The sequence below is a fragment of the Mchenga conophoros genome, linkage group LG16, assembly GCF_057382185.1.
Source record: "Mchenga conophoros isolate Kocher_MC1m ecotype Shallow Benthic linkage group LG16, M_conophoros_male_GT1.1, whole genome shotgun sequence".
Taxonomy (NCBI): domain Eukaryota; kingdom Metazoa; phylum Chordata; class Actinopteri; order Cichliformes; family Cichlidae; genus Mchenga; species Mchenga conophoros.
The window spans coordinates 15106455-15124263 of record NC_140541.1 but is presented as its reverse complement, the minus strand read 5'-3'; the positions used below and the strand labels follow the sequence as shown (position 1 = coordinate 15124263).

The 17809-nt window shown below is 37.1% G+C and overlaps 1 protein-coding gene across 1 annotated transcript; it reads right to left on the bottom strand.

Annotated features, from left to right (window-relative positions):
- Window positions 1-258: 258 nt before the first annotated feature.
- On the bottom strand, window positions 259-11885 carry LOC146556454 (C-type mannose receptor 2-like). The gene is made up of 10 exons (XM_085250413.1): window positions 11691-11885; window positions 9066-9151; window positions 8851-8952; window positions 8385-8519; window positions 6424-6566; window positions 5156-5259; window positions 4892-5028; window positions 4342-4484; window positions 3577-3680; window positions 259-3137 (listed from the first exon to the last, which is right to left on the bottom strand). The coding sequence occupies exons 2-10, from the start codon at window positions 9118-9120 to the stop codon at window positions 2987-2989; spliced, it is 1074 nt and encodes a 357-aa protein (XP_085106539.1). The 5' UTR covers window positions 9121-9151; window positions 11691-11885; the 3' UTR covers window positions 259-2986.
- Between the last annotated feature and the right edge of the window lie 5924 nt (window positions 11886-17809).

Below are 17809 nucleotides of genomic sequence, written 5' to 3'. Positions count from 1 at the left end.
CTTCTGTAAATTCTCTCTGGACTTGCCCCAAGTAAGCCTTTGCCTTTTCAGTTGTTTTGTTTGCTTGCATTTTTTTTTTTTTTGTTCCTCTTCAACTGCTCTCAGGAGCTCCGTCAATTCCTTCATCATATTTTCTTTGCCTCTTCATTTCCCCTTCATTTCAGAAATTGAGAGATGCTCACTAATCCTCCTGCGAATGCTTGGGTACTCATTTTGCGTCTCTACACAATAATAAAAATAATGACAAAAAAACACAACTTTATTTGCATAGCAGTTTTTAAAACACAGTTACAAAGAGCTTCACAGATAGAAGATGAGATTCATCATATTGGTATAATGATTACACATCAGTGTAAAAACCCCTCCCACTGCAAAAGAAATCTAAATATATTGCAGTTAATTTTCTTTTACACTTCTAAGCAATCGAATAAACACTGTATAGACAAAATATAATGGAAATTAAATATGCAATTCAGATGTATTTATGCTGAGTATAAAACTGAAAAAGTACTGGGTCTGAAATGTACTCAAGAGTAAGAAAATTAAAATGAGATCCTTGAAGAAAAGTTCTACCATCTAGTTTTATACACAGGCTAGTACATGACAATAAAATATTATTCTAATCTAATTCTAATGACTGTACTCATCTTGAATCTTGTAGAGCACAAGCAGTGAAAGAGAATTTATAAATAACTAATTTCTGTTCCCTACATTGTAGATGGACTTTGCCTCCACACCTAAAAAGTAAAATGAGTACGATCAAGGGTTGAAGTGAGATCAGACATGTGTAGGAAAAATAATCACAACTCACAATAATTTCTGTTGTGAGCTCCAACAGATTTTCTTAATGCACAGGCTGTGATCAGCTGACCTGCTGCTCTTTGTGGAATTACAAAACTCAATTCAACAAGGTGTCAGCAGTTTAATGAATGAGCTATATCGGCTGATTACCTTTGCCAACAGTATACTCTGTTTCTTATACCAGACAGTATGAAGTTGATATAGACGTGGAATAAAGTGAATTAATCTAAGCATCATCTTAAATACATACAGTCCCGATCAAAATTTCAAGACCACCTGAAAAATGACAAAAAAATCATATTTTGCATGGTTGGATCTTTAGGACCACCTGCCTTTAAAGGGCCAAATCTGTGCAAAAATGTGAATTCATTTTCAGGTAATCACAATCTCACGATGTTCTGATAGCAAAGGCAAAAAAAAAAAGCTTTCTCTTTTTGAATGTGGTCGGGTTGTTCAAGTGCATAAGCCGGGTCTTATGCTGCTGAGGTGGAACTTTGGAATTTCTTTAAAGATTAAGGGTTATGGAACAAAAAAGTCAAATTTCACCAACACTGAGCCGGCAGATTCAGTTGGCTGTCTGTCAAGACACTGGTGTCATGGTCCTGGGTCACTGATCCAGCATTTTGAGTTTTCTTGTGTTCTGATGTCATTTTGTATTATGATTTAAGCCCATTTTGTTAGTCTTGAGTTTATTCTGTAGTGCCCAGGTTTTTCTGTTTATCTTTTTATTATTATTATTATTATTATTATTATTATTATTATTATTATTATTATTATTATTATTATTATAATAAATGACTATTATTAGACTATTAGATTCTCTCTTGTGTCTTTGCCCTTTATGTCTCTGTGTTTATATTTGTTGTGTGAGTTCTTGTGTTTTGTTTCCCTCCTCGTGTTTCATTCTGTTCCCCCCTGCTTGTCATGTTTATCCATGTTTGCCCAGTCTATCATGTCTCTCTCGTTTCCTTTCTTTCTCCCTTGTGCTCCTTCGTGCTCCCTCTGTCTCTCTTGTCTGCCTTTCCTCCACTCCTGTACCATGTTCCTCCGTTTCCTGTTTTATTATGAAAGTCAAGTGTTTCCATGTTTGGTGTGTCTAGTCTTGCTTCCCCTGTGGCGTCATGTTAATTCATGTCAGCTGTAGTCCCTGTGTGTTCTCACTTCCCACATTATCCTTCTGTGTATTTATGTCAGTGTCTCCCTCATACCCAGCTGTCTCCTGTTCATAGTTCCATTTCTAGATTTCCAGTCTAATTTTTGTATTATCTTGTACCAGCAATAAAGCTGAGTTTTTGTGTTCAAATCCTGTTTGTGAGTCTGCATTTGGGTACAATCCTGCCTGCCACACACGGTTCATGACAATTGGACGATCCTCGACCCAAATTAAGCCTGTTATTGGTGCCGGCTGCAGCCCCATAACCATCAGACAGCATCTGAGACTGAAGGACTTCAAAAACAAAAAATGTTGCTAAAGGCCTCATCTCCTTGAATGCCACAGAACTGACCATTTGGACTTTGCAAGGGAGCACCAAACATGGGATATTGAAAGGTGGAAGAAAGTTGTATTCTCTGATAAAAAATTTAACCTTGATGGTCCTGATGATTTCCAACGTTACTGGCATGACAAGCAGATCCCACCTGAGATGTTTTCTATGCGCCACAGTGGCGGGGGATGCTTTTTCCTTTAGCGGCCACTGGCTATGTCCAGATGTTGCAGAGAGGATCCCTCATGATTGAGGGCCCTCATCTTTGTGGTAACGACTAGGTTTTTCAACAGGACAATGCTACCTTTGCAGTACAGAATGCCTGCAGGACAAGGGTCTTTTTCCAGGACAATAACATCACTGTTTTGAACCATCCTGCACGTTTCCCTGATCTAAATCCAATTGAGAACCTTTGGGTCAGGATGGCAAGGGAGGTTTATAAAAAAGGACAACAGTTCCATACAGTATAAGCTTTGTTTTCAATAAATTGCATGCTCAAAATGTTTTGTCTCATTGTTCATTTTCATGTAACATTTGACTAACACAAAGTTAGTATACTTTGTTAACAAACACAAAAATCAAAACTTTAAAACACTGCAATAAAAACCAAACAGAAACCCAAAATTTAAACATATGCAGCTATGCTGGTGTTCAATAATTTCTCTCTGAAAGTCTGCACTGAAGTAACAAGTAAAAGATCTTCAAGAAACAATACAGTAGTCTGGTGCTTTTTCACAGATCCATTTAAGAGAAGTTGAGCATGAACAGTCATTCATGGTCATGTCCTCACCACTGTAGACATGAGCACAGTCCTCTTCTCCACCATTATCAGGTTGAGTCGATCCCCAGTACCTAGTAAGTCCATAACCATAATATTAGCTTGCTTTTATTATTGAGACAAAAATCAGATGTTTGGTGTGTAGTGACAGGGCTTTTTTAAGATAACAAAGTTTCATATGGAGATCAAAGCAAGACATCATAGTTGATAAAGCAACTTCTAACCTATGTTGTCTAAACAAGTCATTAGTGTACATCTTTAAGCTTTTGACCTTGCAGTTTGGCTCAACCCACTGAAATGTAAGTTCACCAGTGTGTTTTATATACTAACAGTCAAAAGTTTAATGGTTTTCATGGTTTTCTTTATTTTCATGACTATTGTACATTGCAGATTCTCACTGGAGGCATCAAAACTATGAATGTCCAGGCTTCTGACCAGTAGTGTGTATATGTTTAACACATTTCATTTGGAAACTTAATGAAAGTAACAAACTGAACCAAAGTGAAGACTTACGACAGAGTCAGTGGAGTTCCATCCACCCATTTCCATGTTCCCTCCTGTTCTTCATCAGTCAAACCAAGCCAAACTCTTTTTGTGGTGATCGTAGAGAGAAAGGTCTTTTTCATATGGAGTAAAAGCAATTTATATTAGTTTTGAACCACAATTTTAGTTGATGCACTTTTTGCTGAAACTCATTCAAAACTTTTAATACATTTGTCACGTTTTTTCTTTAACATGTTATAAGTCATTGCCACCAAAATCTTTTGACACTGTCTACAAAAGACTGGTTAAAATGGTACTATGTTCTGTCAGTGGACTCTTAAAGGTCCATTGACTGCATTCCCTGCATTCTTCAGAATCCTCCTATATTATGATTTCCTTTTTCTTTATACACCACCATACTTTCTTATTTTTCCATTGACAGGTTATTTCCCCCTTAATGTTTTTGTCTGTGTATATTTCTGAGTCATTGTGGTACAATAAATTTGATTTGAAATCCTCATATTCATCTTTTTTTATTTCATCCTAATTGTGGTAACACTTTTTAAATTGAAGGTTCCATTAAGTCATTTACACAATCACAGAAAACTATGTGGTCATATGAGTTTTTTCCCACAGAACAACTTTGGGTTTTATGTTTATAATCTGATCTGATATATGTGTTGAATCGTTGTCATGTATTTTAAAAGAGGGCGACATTATTTACATAAAATAAGGAGCTTGAATTTCACTATTAATTTACAAACACAATAAGTCACACAGGCATAAACACAGTACCTGTTCTTCAGGGCTGTCAACAACCACCAGGTCTGCTCCTCTGTCTCTGCAGTCCTTTCTGGCTGCATCCCAGGAACCAGAGCTTTGAGACCGGATATAGCAGCTACAGTTGAACTCGCTCCATCCTCCAGAACATGTCTTTTCTACAAGAAATTACAAACAATATATTTAAGCTAGCTATAAACTGGACTGCTCCAATGGCTTGATCATAAAGATCTGTGCAAAATCTATTCTCTTGAGACTCAATAATGATAATAATTATTCTTCTAATAATTCTTATTAGAACTATTATTTTATTTTTATCACAGAAAATAAAGCAATGGCAATTAAATAAAAATACAATTCAAAAATTCAAGAAACACAAAAATCAACACTGTAAACACTAGAATAAAAATACTGGCAGCTGCCAGTGCTACCCCTTAGCCTCCCAGTAGATGCACGTATGGTATACATTTGAAAGTATAACAGAATAAAACAGACTAAACTTAAAATAGAATGATAGAAAAAACTGCAAAAAATTTAATAATAGGTCATTGTCAGTAAACTGTACTGCAGTTTAGTGTTTTTTCACAGATCCAATGAAAAGAAGCTGAACATCGAAAGTCCATCCAAGAATTTTTGCCGTGATTCCTGACATAAGCACAGTCCTCAACTCCACCATCATCAGGTTGACTCGATGCCCAGTACCTAGCAGGTCAGTCACAACATTATCTTATTACTTCATTCATGTCAATTCTGCATGCATCTGTGGATTCAACAACTTTGATTTGAAAATGTAATTAGAGTAACAAAATGAACCAAAGTGAAGACTTACATCAGAGTCGGTGGAGTACCATCTACCCATCTCCATGTTCCCTCCTGTTCTTTGTCATTCAAACCAATCCAAGTTTCTTCATTGATGATTGTAGAGAGGAAAGTCTGTTTAACATGAGGATAAAACATTTTATTTTAGTTTTGAACCAGTTTTATTCTGTGATATACAATCTGGATGGGTAAATAATGCTGCATTGTAGAAAGTGAAGAACAAGAAATTGTTCATAGTTAAAGCGAAGGTAAGCACTACATTGCTAACTCAAACGAATTACCACATGCAAATCGTATCTTTTTATTTATTTGGTTATTTACACTGTAGGACCAGAAAAGGTATTAAATTGTCACATTAATGTTGCATCACACAGTAAAGTTTACCAAGTTGTTTCTAGTTTCAGTTAAATCGTTCTTCTATTGTTTTCCCCTCCAGGCAGCGGTGTCCCAGTAGTTCTGACGCCACACAAAAACTGGACTGAGTACCACCCTAATATTAGTGAGGTTGTATAGCAGTGCTGCATTTGTATGCAACACAACACAACAATAGAGGATGTCAAGGCGATAGTACACCAGATCCTTGGTCTATTGCTTTTTGCCAGATTTTGGGACCACGGTGTTGGTTTTGGTACAGTCATTTCCATCGTTGCCAAGTTTCAAAAACGGCTGTTTTGATTACTGCAAAAGAGTCACTGTCATGACTTATTGAGTGACACCACTGACTTGCTAATCCGTGGCACAAAAGTTGTCTGACATCATTTACCATGCAAGACAATGCTTCAAATCCCTGGACTTTCTGCCACTCCGGCACTTTGGCTACAGACTCCCATCCGCCTGGTAGTAACTGCTCTCTTGCAAAGTAACAGTGGAAGAACCTTTGTATGCTGCATCCCTGCATTCTTTAGCATTTTATAATATTCTGTTTTTCCTATCTTTGCTAAACCACCACATTTCATTATTCTTTCTTTAAATAAGGACCCATATAATATACACACTTTAGTTCTATAAATATGTTTTAAAATTCACATGTTCATCAAAGTTTTTGAAGAATGAAACTATTCAGCTAAGACAAATTCCATATAGAACCACAGAAAGTGTCTGTAAGTTGTTTTCTACACTGAGTTACAGTTTTCTACACTGAATTACAGTTATTTCAGGTTTTTGTGTTTAGATATGTGTTGATTAAACGTTCAAACGCTCATGAGAAACACTTTTAGGAAGAAAAAATTAAGAATTTGAACTATTGTGTTTATTTACAAACACAATAACACACTGTACCTCTTCTTCGGGGCTGTCAATGACTATCAGATCGGCTTCTTCGTCTGTACAGTTCTTTCTGGCTGCATCCCACGAATCAGACCTTTCCGATTGGAGATAGCATCTATGATTGAACTTGCTCCATCCTACAGGACATGTTTTGTCTGGTGGAAGGAAAGATCCTTTAAGAACTCTATAATGATGCTCATTCAATCTCTATTTAATTTCAATCCTCCAAAGTCTTGATCACAAAGAGTTTTGCACAGTCTATTCACTTACTGACTGTTATATTTGTCTGCTTGTATTTAACATGGTGACAGTTTTAATACCTAATTTATTTTATATTAACAGAGAACAGTTCCACTCCCATAAGTTATTCTAAAAACAAAGTGTGTGGGACACATTTCCTGCTGAGGATTCAAAAGATGACGTGAACTTGTTTTGTTTACCAAAAAAAATGTGCTGTGACCCATTTTCTCCCACTAAAATGTTATGGTCTTGGCTGGAGTGACCACGTCGCTGATGATATGGTCCCGGCACAATTTAACCTGCCCTGAGCAGCATGGTGGTGTCTTGCACTTTTTCCTCAGGGCAAGAAGGTCCTGGTCTCAAATCCAGACATCTGCCCAAGACCTGTGTGAAGTTTGCATGTTCTCCCTGAGCCTGCATGGGTTCTTTCTGGGTAATCCAGCTTCCTCCCACAGTCCAAAAAGAAAAGTCCAAGAAATCTCCAGTAATGGTATCCATATTAATTTCAAAGAACGTTTGTGCTGATGTCAAAATTGTCAGTATAGAAATCTATTGTAATACGTCAATCTTTTTCTGTCATTGGGAAATTATATGCATATTTAAAAATATATATATAATGTTTATAATTAATAATAATAATAATCATAATTTATTATATTTAATAATTTAAAAATTTATAGAGTTCAAATAAAGAAAGTGCTAATTTCACTCAAACTTTATTGCTTTAAAGTTTGAGACTAAATGAGACTTAAGTTTTTCCTAATTCGTGCAACCCTGACTTTCCACACTGACACTGTTACATACTAAAATTGCCAGTTTCCATATGTCAGTGAACTACAAGGGTAAAAGCCTGATAAATCTTTGTGTAATGTGATTAAACCTACCTACCACAAATGAATTTAAGATACAGCAACAACTGAAGGTGAAACATGTAGTTCAAAAGAGATATGATAGTGAATAGATGCATCCCTACTGAAACACAAATCATCACCAAATAGAAGAGCAACTGAATAGTTAACAGTTTTAAAGATATAGAGTTAAAAAGGAGAAAATACAGGAGTAAGAAGACTGGCAGCTAACACAAACACTTCAGCTTTCTTTTATGCTCACTGATCAATGGTCATTACAAGTTGCATATTAATGACCATGAACCTGACCTGAAGGCCCATTTTTAATCAGTGGCACTAGTTCAGGTCATTATTGATAAAGCTGGGGAAACCTGCAGTCAGCTGAGACTGAAGCAGAAGTCACTTGGATCAGTGACAAAAAGATTCTCCCACTAAAACGCTACGTCCAGATGAACAGAATCAACTTTCTGGAGTTTAATGCTCGTTGTATTTGTTAAATGTTGTTTTGCTACAATGAAAGTTTGCACATGAAAACTTGATTAAAAATGAATAAAATTCATTAACAAACATTAAGTTCTATTTTGGATTCATAAAGTTTTGAAATTACTAAATAATGATGGTACAGTCATTTTGTTCAGTCATAACTTCCTTATAAATGTGAATTTGTAATGAGTACAAGATGCACCAATGCAATTCATATTCAAATTCAAATTCAAATTTTAAGCTATATGTTGAAAGCATAGATGCAAAGGTATTGACAGTTGTTCATATAAATAGATATTAATAATGATTCCCAATAGTAATTTATGTTAAGCAGGAAAAAACTGAACCACTGAATTCCCGACTAAAGCTTTTTACTAAGACAAAACATTTCATACAACTCACACTGATTGGACAAACATAGCAGCGTTTTCAGCTCTTTGGTCTTTTCAGTCAGCAGGTCTCTCTCCTCAGTCATTGAAGAAAGTTGTTTCTTTATTTCTGGCAGATGATCAGCTGAATCATGTAAGCAGTTATGATCTGAAATAAAGATAAATATTCATATATTTGAAACTCAAAAGACCTCGTGCATTCATCCTGAGACTGTTTCAGATGTATTTTAGAGTTAAACAAAAAGTTTGCCTTTAAAACATGTTAAATATGTTTGTCAGTTTTATACTGGCATGTGAATAAAGAACCATTATGACTGTGATCTTGTCCTCTTAAAATTATTTATAAATTTTGAACTTGTGAGACTTTCTTGATTTGAATGTTACCATGTTTGTTAAATTTCAGTAGAATTGCATTAGAAAACTATTTATTATTTTGGGACTGTAAATTAGAAGAAATATTTATGAACAATCCAACTCACAGGAAATACCAAAAGTGATCAGTCTAGCCAGCAGGAAAGCACCCAACAGGCAAAGAGAGAGAATACCAACTAAACAGAAACTCCTCTTAGAGCTCCTTCGACCTGAAAAGAGAAAAGGGGGGAAAAAACCAGGAGTCTGAAAATCCCACCAAAATATACAAGAGTAATAAGAGATATGAACAAACCTCTTCCTGTTTCTGTCACTTCTTTCTTACCCCTGTGATTTGTTGAAGATGTTCGGTTATCAGGTTTCAAATATATTTCCTCCATTGCATGCAGATACGAATTATCTCTGAGAGCTCTGCAGCAGAGGACATGTGAAAAGTCAAATTATCACTGGTTTCAGTGGAAGTTACATATTTCATGTGTAGTTTGTGCAGTTATGTCACCACTGAAACTGGACATATTCTCAAGCTGTGTATATATTGTGTATACCGGAAATGTTTACATAACATGCAGGGATTAATTAATTTATGGATTAATAAAGTATGCTGATTCTGATAAAAGCTGTATGCCAGACACTAGAAGTATGTATAGACATATTAATGTAATACTGGATCCCTTTCCAAAATAAATATTAATAATAATAAAGTCTCTTTTTTCTTTTTTTTTTCTTTTTTTTTGCCTTGTCTGCTTAATTGGCTTCTCAATATGATGGAATCTACATAAATACAGAAAATTCTCAGGATTTTATTTTCAACTGTTTTACTCTCAGTTATTTACCTCAGTTGAAGATTTGTCAGCCTTGTGTAATGGACATTTTTAAGACTGTTACTTCTGTGTCAAGCTAACTTTAGTGAGTGAAATGCTCCATATCGTCTTATTCTGGCTCCATGTAATCCTTCAGCTACACAAAAGCCTTTATTACACATTGTTCTGACTGTATTCTAGTTCCTGTCCTCTTTCCTCTAGAGATTTGTTGTAAATGCAACTTTTTAGAAGCACTATTATATTGATATGTGGCAATATTAGTCTTGCATCTGTTAATAATATGGGCACTCGATGATTTCGGAGCAAGTATGAATGATAGGATATAGTCACATCAGAGAGTTTCTGCAGCAAAGTGACAGACATGTCTGGGACACAAAAAAAATCGTCCCTGGTATTTCTCGTCAAGTACAATCAGTCCTTTGCTCTGTGCTCTCTCCCTATATGTTTCAAATTTTTTTGATTATTGATACTGAAGTTTCTTTTTTATCAGGTTAGTACAGCTATTGTTCAGTTAGGACATCTTAGTTTCACTCCAGCGCAGCATGTGATACTTAAAAGTTACACTTTCGCTATTAGAAGCTGCTCATGATTAAAATAGCCGTTCGTTTACTTGAATTGCTCCATTCTTAAATATGTCTCTTTATCTATTTTCCTACCACATTGATTCTATTTTCCTCTGTCTGTTTCTCATGCTGTTGTTGAAAATGTGATTCCTCTTCCTGCACTTTTTCTCAGCTAATCCTAATAACAGCAGTTTGCTGTCACTGCGAGGGCTTAGTAGTTTGCTGACATTACTGTCGACAGTGCAGCTGCTAACATGTTGCTTCATTTTTACACAGATAAGATAACCTTTATCTCTCTCACAGCTTTTCTAAGAGAAAACTAAAACTAGATGTGAAAAAACATTTTAGTTCCAAATTATTTTGTGACCTTGGAAAGAAAAGAAAAGAAAAAATATTGAGAAGTTCTCGTTAGTTTTAGTATCTGTTATTTTGGTAAAATACCGTGCCTGATGAAGCATAGAGGGATGTGTTTGAGATTTTTGATATCTACTAGACTGAGTCAAGTACTTGCAAAAAATATGTACCTATGTTACAATTACAGTTACAACTAGAGTACAAATCGGAAACTCTAGAATGTTGTTGTACTCGCATATATTTACAATCCACAATGGATTGAATAAATGGGGCGTTTGCCCAGGTTTTAAGTATGAGATCACTTAGCTGTTTGTTTATTAAGGTGTAAACACATGTAACTTATTTTGTTTATGGGGGTTTTGTATGTAATATGTGAAAGGTAGTGCATGTCAAACACACTGCGGTAACATACACTTGTGGTTTAAACTACAAAATTTGAAGTGACATTAAAAATGGTTATGGACCTTTCAAGTGTGCATAACCCGCTTCACACCCTGGAGGACGGGGCTGTGGCCCCCCCACACTCCCTAGCAGATCATTACATGGAGAAACCTTTGGAATGCAAGCATGCTGATCCACACAGGTATGCACACATGGGTATTCACAGACGCGGACTAAAGCTTTCTTGGCTGCTGCCTCAAAGCACACTGTGCGCTGTCTATCTTGCGTGCTGCACAATATCGTTTATTATTTAGTAAATATTGATATCTATGACTAGCTAGTTTATTGTGATGGTGCTTTGTTTTCTCTATTATTATGTTGCTCTTTGTTGTTTGCTGTCTCCTCTGTTTGTTTTTTTTGTTTGTTTGTTTTTTTTCTCCATACAGGTGACCCAGGAGTTCTTTTTTTTTTTTTCTCTCTCTTCCCCCCCCTTCTCACCGTCTCTTCTCCCCTTTGGTTTTCTTTCTTTCTCTCCCCCTCTTTCTCTCATTCATTCCCCCTGTCCTATTTATTAAAAAAAAAAAAAAAAAAAAAAAAAAAAAATGACAAAGGATGAACTGAAGCTCTGCCATCACGTAATGTCGCATACTGCTGTTTCTGATGTCATTTAGAAAAAAAAAAAAAAAAAGTGTGCATAACTTGAGCTCAAAAGAAGGCACGAATTCAATGATAATTTTATAAAGAAGGCCCTCCAGATGTTTTTTTAATTAGTTTTTCAGCACTAAAAAAATGCAAGGGCTCAAAAAGGCTGAAATAAAAACCTCTACATACCCCGTCTTCTGCCGTTTCGCTCAGATACTTCTGCGGTGGTTGAAGAGAGCAGACAAATGAAAAGGCTGGAGATGAACAGCAGATGTGAAGCAGAGACCGCCCACTTTCATCACCGGAAGATCGGTCCGAGGGAGGGCAGCAGCTGAGGAGATTCAGAGACGCTGAGGTCCCCAAGAGCCAAGTCCCATATTATGGGGGCGCATGGTCTGGGGCTTGCTGAGACCCCCACCCCTTATTTTCTTCTATAAAAGAAATTATTGATCACTGCCGGTCTCTCACCAACTCTGCTGGGTCGATCTTACTGCTTACTATCTTCTCTCACAATAAGTTGGGTGTAACAGGCAGAGTGAGGACACACACACACACACACACACACACACACACACACACAATGTTACATTGTTTTCATTCAAGCACAGAGGAGCTTTTTGCTCTCACTCTCCCACACTCTTTACCATCCATCGTGTGCTCAGGACAAGTTAGAAAATAATTTATTCTGATTCTGTGAATCTGAAGATTCACTTTGAATTCCCCAGTGAGAGATTTCCCCTGCTCAGCTACTGATATAATTTGGATGATAGCAGGGCCCACAGAATTTGCAGCAAGCCATGTTTAAGATATCAAGTCATCCTTTCTGCTGCTGATCCAACTCAATTCCGAAATTCATACTGGATATAACCAATCTTTAGGGGTGTAATGGAAAATTTACCTCAAAGTTTTTACCTCATTAAACCTTGTATGCATGCAATACTGCCACTAATGGTTCTTTTACAGCAGCACTCACTATTGCATTATTGTAAATGCAAAATGTGGTTTTATGACATCTGCAAATCACTGCATTCTGTTTTAATTACATTTTGGTTTAAATGGGATATGGATTCATATTTGTGTGAGGCAAGAGTAGTTGAGAATTGCCTTTTAGATGCTGACTGACTGTGTCCCATCTTCTCGCCCCTCTGGTGCTTGGTCCTAACCTCATTAAATGTTGCACAGCTCAAAGACTGCAGACTTGCACATCATTTTGCCATGTTTTTTGCCAATTTCAAAATAAAATAATATTTTCAAAAGTCCAGTTTTATTCCTTTATGGGGGAAAATCCCTTATTACAGGTGGCTAAGTGGAAAAGAAATGTCAAAGAGGCTGTGGTGCCAGGTTTAGGATTTTATGAAATAAGCCAACATTACATAAAACAACATTGTCAAAGCAAATGCAAAATTTCCTTAAAATTATTTCAAATTATATACACTCTCGCTGCATTCTGTTATTTAGCCATGCTGTTATGGCCAAGACGGAGCATGAGGAGGTGGGTTCTAGTAACGAAGCTCCTGTGGGCCTGGGCTCGCTGAGGAGTGGCTGCCTCAGAGTGGCTGCCTCAGAGTGGCTGCCTCAGAGTGGCTGCCTCGGAGTTCAAGGCTAAGAAGAGAGCCAATGACATGAAGAATAAGGTTCAGTGCAGCTATATAAGGAGGAAAACGTGACAAGTGAGAGGGGACATCTTTGTGAGGCGCTGAGGCTCCCAGCCGGTTTTCTGTTGTATGTGTTTTATGATTGCCAATGTTAATAAAGCCCGAACCTCTTTTTTTTTTTTTTTTTGCCTGTCCCGTTTGGCTCTTTTGCCATCAGAATTATTGTCTAAAGGCAAAGAAAGATGCCCAACGGATTTACTTTACCAAATTGACCATCCCAGCCTTGCCGTAATGGTCCATTTGATTCACCTTTTATTGTTTACTTTATTTTCACTTGCTGAATACGGGACAGACTTGACTGGGGGAAAGAAGGGGAGAAAGAAAGAGGGAAAGAGAAACAGCTGAGAAGAGGGACAGGGGAGAAGGGCAAAAAACAAAAACCAACAGAATGGGCAGAAAAAAAAATGCATCTATCGATCACCTGGATCACCTGTTGAGAAAGAAAAAAGAAAACAAGCAGAAGAGAACAAGAATAATAGAATAAACAACATCACAATGATATATGGGAATATGACAGTAAATACTAAATATTAAACATTATTGTGCAGCACATAAGATCAACAGAACACAGTGTGCTTTGAGGTAGGAGCCAAAAAGGGTGTAGTTTGTGGGTGTGATCACCTGTGTGTACACCTGTGAGCATGGACGCGCTTGTTTTTTTTTTGTTTTTGTTTTTTTTTAAAAGGTTCCTTCATGTAATGATCTGCTAGAGGGTGTGGGGGGGCCACAGCCCCGTCCTCCAGGGCATGAAGCAGGTATGGAGGAGATCAAAACTCCAGACATCCAGAGGCCCCCAGAACACAAGAGACCAAGGAAGACCAACAGAGGGGCAGCCGCGCCACTGTCCCAGTAAGAGCTGAGGAGAGTCCCAGATGAGGGCTCACTCAGCAGCCGCGGAGCAGAAGCCAGGGGGCGTTGCAGTGACGCGCCCGTGAGCTCCGCCGGCAGCCAGCCGTGCCTGAGTGACCGAGCCCCAGGCCCACTCCCAAGATCCTATATGTATGTGTAATGAGAGTGTGAGTAATGTGAATGTCTAAGTTGTGAGATAAATTGAGGCAGAGGCAGCCAGAAGGGGACAGAGGGGGGGGGGTAGCCTCCTCTGCACCCTGGTGACATACCCCTACTCCAAGGCCCTGCATGTGTGGGTGGTTGTGGTGGAGCGGGAAGAGGGAGGCAGCTGGAGATGGAATCTCCCCCTCCTGCAGAGAGAGTTCCTGAAGAGCGGAAAGCTCCTGCAAGATGTGTCAATCTCTAAAGCCCGAACCTCTGGCACGGACTGGGGCAGTCTCTGGTGTTACTTCCTTACATTCCTTGCCGAACCGGGCGGTAACACATGTTTTAATACCCACTGAACCACACTGAGCTTGGACTAAACTCAATTCAATTCAGTGTTAACAATTATATAATTGATGCCTCTAGAAATCTGCTGAGCAGTTCTTTTGAACCTAAAAACAAGGCAGCAGCATCTTGAAGCCTTTGCTGTCTTTGTTTGGCTAAACACACTAATGGCTCAGCCCACCACTGTATTTATTTCTGGAGAAATGGAGCAGATATTATGTTCCCTGGGAGACTTCTTTATCGGCAGTGCAGACAGCAACCAATTTTTTTCTATTGAAATCTGTAACAAACCAGAAATGTCTAAATGCAGCTATTAATGTGACTGTGTTAGTGTTTTACATTAATGCATACACTGTGCATCTGTCATTCTTCCTTGCAGAAACCTTGTGCAAACCTCCTCCTCCCCATCATCACTTCTACGTCGTCACTCAGGCTTCATTCAAGCCTCCATCTTCATCTCCACACTAGCATCTAGACACAGAGGGATCCTGCCCTAATCCCTGTCAAAGCTGGGATTCCATTCTGCTGTGATGGCCATCAGAGTCTAACCGCCAAAAACCTCAAACTCAACTGTACATCAATAAATCATGTTCACTTCCTTCTAATGACCTCCTTGTGGCATTCCAGCATGTTACAATTAAAAGCTATTAGTTGCTCATGATCAAAGTCACCATTAATTTTACCTGAATCCTTGAATATCTCCTTTCCTAATTATGTTCCTCCATCTATTTTCTTACTATGTTAATTTCAGCTTACTCTTTTTTCCTCATACTCTTGTTTGGACTGCTGTCCCTCCTCTTGCATTTATCCATGGCTAGTGCTAACAACAGCAGACTCCTGTGACTGCAAGGGCTTGTTACAAGTTGTTGCAGGTACTGCTTGTGATAGTGCAGCAGCAGTAGCCCCGACAGCTAACATGTTAGTTAATTTGACACATTTTGCTTCATTTTGTTTTAGTTGTAGCCCTGGTTTCAATACACAGCTGCCTTAACTGAAAAACAGCTTTCCCACATAGCATTGACTGAAGTTCAGCACAACAGTCTCCTCTAGTGGAAGTGCTTGTGGTTACGGTTTAAGAGGTGCCAGATTATACATGCAACAAACCAACATGAGCTTTAAAGATTTTCAGTTTCAAAGCAAAGCAGCAGTTCACCAAAATTATTTAAAAGTATACTCTCTTATACTCTATTGTGTTGTGAGTAAATCTTTGCCAATTAGCGATATACCTTTTACATTGCTTGATTTTATATGGTTAGACAATAGTTGGGCAATTAACAAAAACAGATATGGAGAAATGGGACAGCCTTGTCTTATCACTCTTTGTATGTTAAATCTGGGTGAAGTACCGTTTGTTAATTTAATACTGCTGTTACTGTTATGGTATAAAGTTTTAATCGCTGTAGAGAAGTAAGTGCCAAAACCTTACTTATCTAGAGCTTGAAATATAAATTCATGCTCCACCGCATCGAAGGCTTTGTAGAAGTCTAAAAATAAAATGAAACCATTGCTATTTATTAGGTCAGAATAATCCAGAATATCTAAAACCAATCTGATATTGTTAGTTATATGTCTTTTGGGCATAAAGCCAGATTGTGTTTCATCAATAACTGAGTCAAGAACCATCTTAAGTCTGTTAGCTACAATTAGAGCAAATACTTTATAATCATTATTTAGCAAGCTAATTGGTCTCCAATTATCCGTACCTGGAGTTTGGGCAATTTGGCTATTTTTAATAGCCAAATTGCATTTTTAACTTCTTCTAATGAAATGGGTTGATCACACAATATCGAATCTTCTTGGCTGATAGATTTAACATTCAGCGATTCTAAGAGGTGATCTGTAGCTTCCTGAGAAAATGCAGAGCTATAAAGTTCCTTATAGAAATGACTACAATGTTTAGAGATTAATCTGTAATCCTCTGTTATAACCCCATTTATCATTAATTTGCTAATATTATTTATGCTTGAGTGTTTCTTTTCTAAACTGAAGAAATAATGGGAATTACGCTCACCTTCTTCAAGCCGTTTCGCTCTTGATCTGATAAAGGCTCCTTTTGCTTTGTCTGAGTATAAACGATCTAATTTATCTTGTAATTTAGCAAGGCTCAATTTATCCTCTTCAGTTAAAGTGCCAATTTGTTTATTAGATAACTGTTTAATTTGAGAGATTATATTTTCTTCCTCTAACCTTTTGGATTTCACATTAAGGCTGCCAACCTTCCTTAAATATTTGCCAATTTCAAATTTTAATAATTCCTAGTTATTTCCATACTTTCCATACTTTTGGTCTATAGCTCAATCTTCTTGAGCTATAGACCAAAGGTTTGAGATCAATTCTTTAAGATCCTTTTTCACATCATCTTTCTGTAATAATGAGCTGTTGAGTTTCCAATATGTAAATTTAACAACAGACGAATTAGAGAGAGAAGTTAGATTTATTTTAATATATATGGCTTTATGATCTGTTGCTGGAGAAGGCCATGCACCTACATCTATGCTATTGCTGTTAAAACTCTCCGAAACTAACCAAAAGTCTATCCTTTAATGTCTCGAGTTAGAATTGTTGCACCAAGTAAACATTTTGGACTGAGGATATTTGAATCTCCAAATGTCTGTGAGTTTAAGGCGTACCATAACAGCTTTCAATGTAGTATTAATTCTGTTCGAATGTCCTGGAGGAAATTTATCTAATTCAGCATCCATAATACAGTTAAAGTCTCCAAATTTATTTAATCAGCTAGATTTTTTTTTCAATCGTCAAAAATAAATGATAATTTTCTAGTTTCGTGTTAAACCCATATATATTAGTTACAATTAAAACTAAATCATTATATTTTGTGACTTGACATATGTAATGACCTGCAGAATCACATTCTGTATGTAAACCATCCCCATTATATCTGTTTTTTAGGATTGATACCCCTGCTGATCGTTCAGTTCCATGAGATAACCATATAGAATTTCCCCATTGAGATTGCCAAAAACTAACATCATTGATAGTAGAGTGAGATTCTTGTAAAAACAGATTTAAGTCAGATTTAAGTTGCTTTGCATAAAGAAAAGTGGCTTTTAAAGTGGGTTTTAAGTTGTGACGAAGACCCCTAGCATTAATAGAAACAAAGAACACAAAATGACAAAGAAAAGATAATATATGTATTGAAATGTAAATCGAAGTTAAACTTTTTAACCTAACACTGAGATCAGCCCTAGAATATGAAAATGTTCACAGTATACAGTGTATATATATAAATAAACTTTAGACGCCTAATAAAACCGTAACAAAAAAAAAAGTGTTTTATCTATTTAACCATAAGTT

Bases quoted from the DNA above. Each gene is read 5' to 3' on its own strand.
- LOC146556454 (XM_085250413.1), bottom strand. From the start codon at position 9,120: ATGGAGGAAATATATTTGAAACCTGATAACCGAACATCTTCAACAAAT. The intron at 8,953-9,065 runs GTAAGAAAGAAG...TTCTCTTTTCAG, and splicing joins ATCTTCAACAAATCACAGGG to GTCGAAGGAGCTCTAAGAGG. The intron at 6,567-8,384 runs GTGAGTTGTATG...TCCTTCCACCAG, and splicing joins GCTATGTTTGTCCAATCAGT to ACAAAACATGTCCTGTAGGA.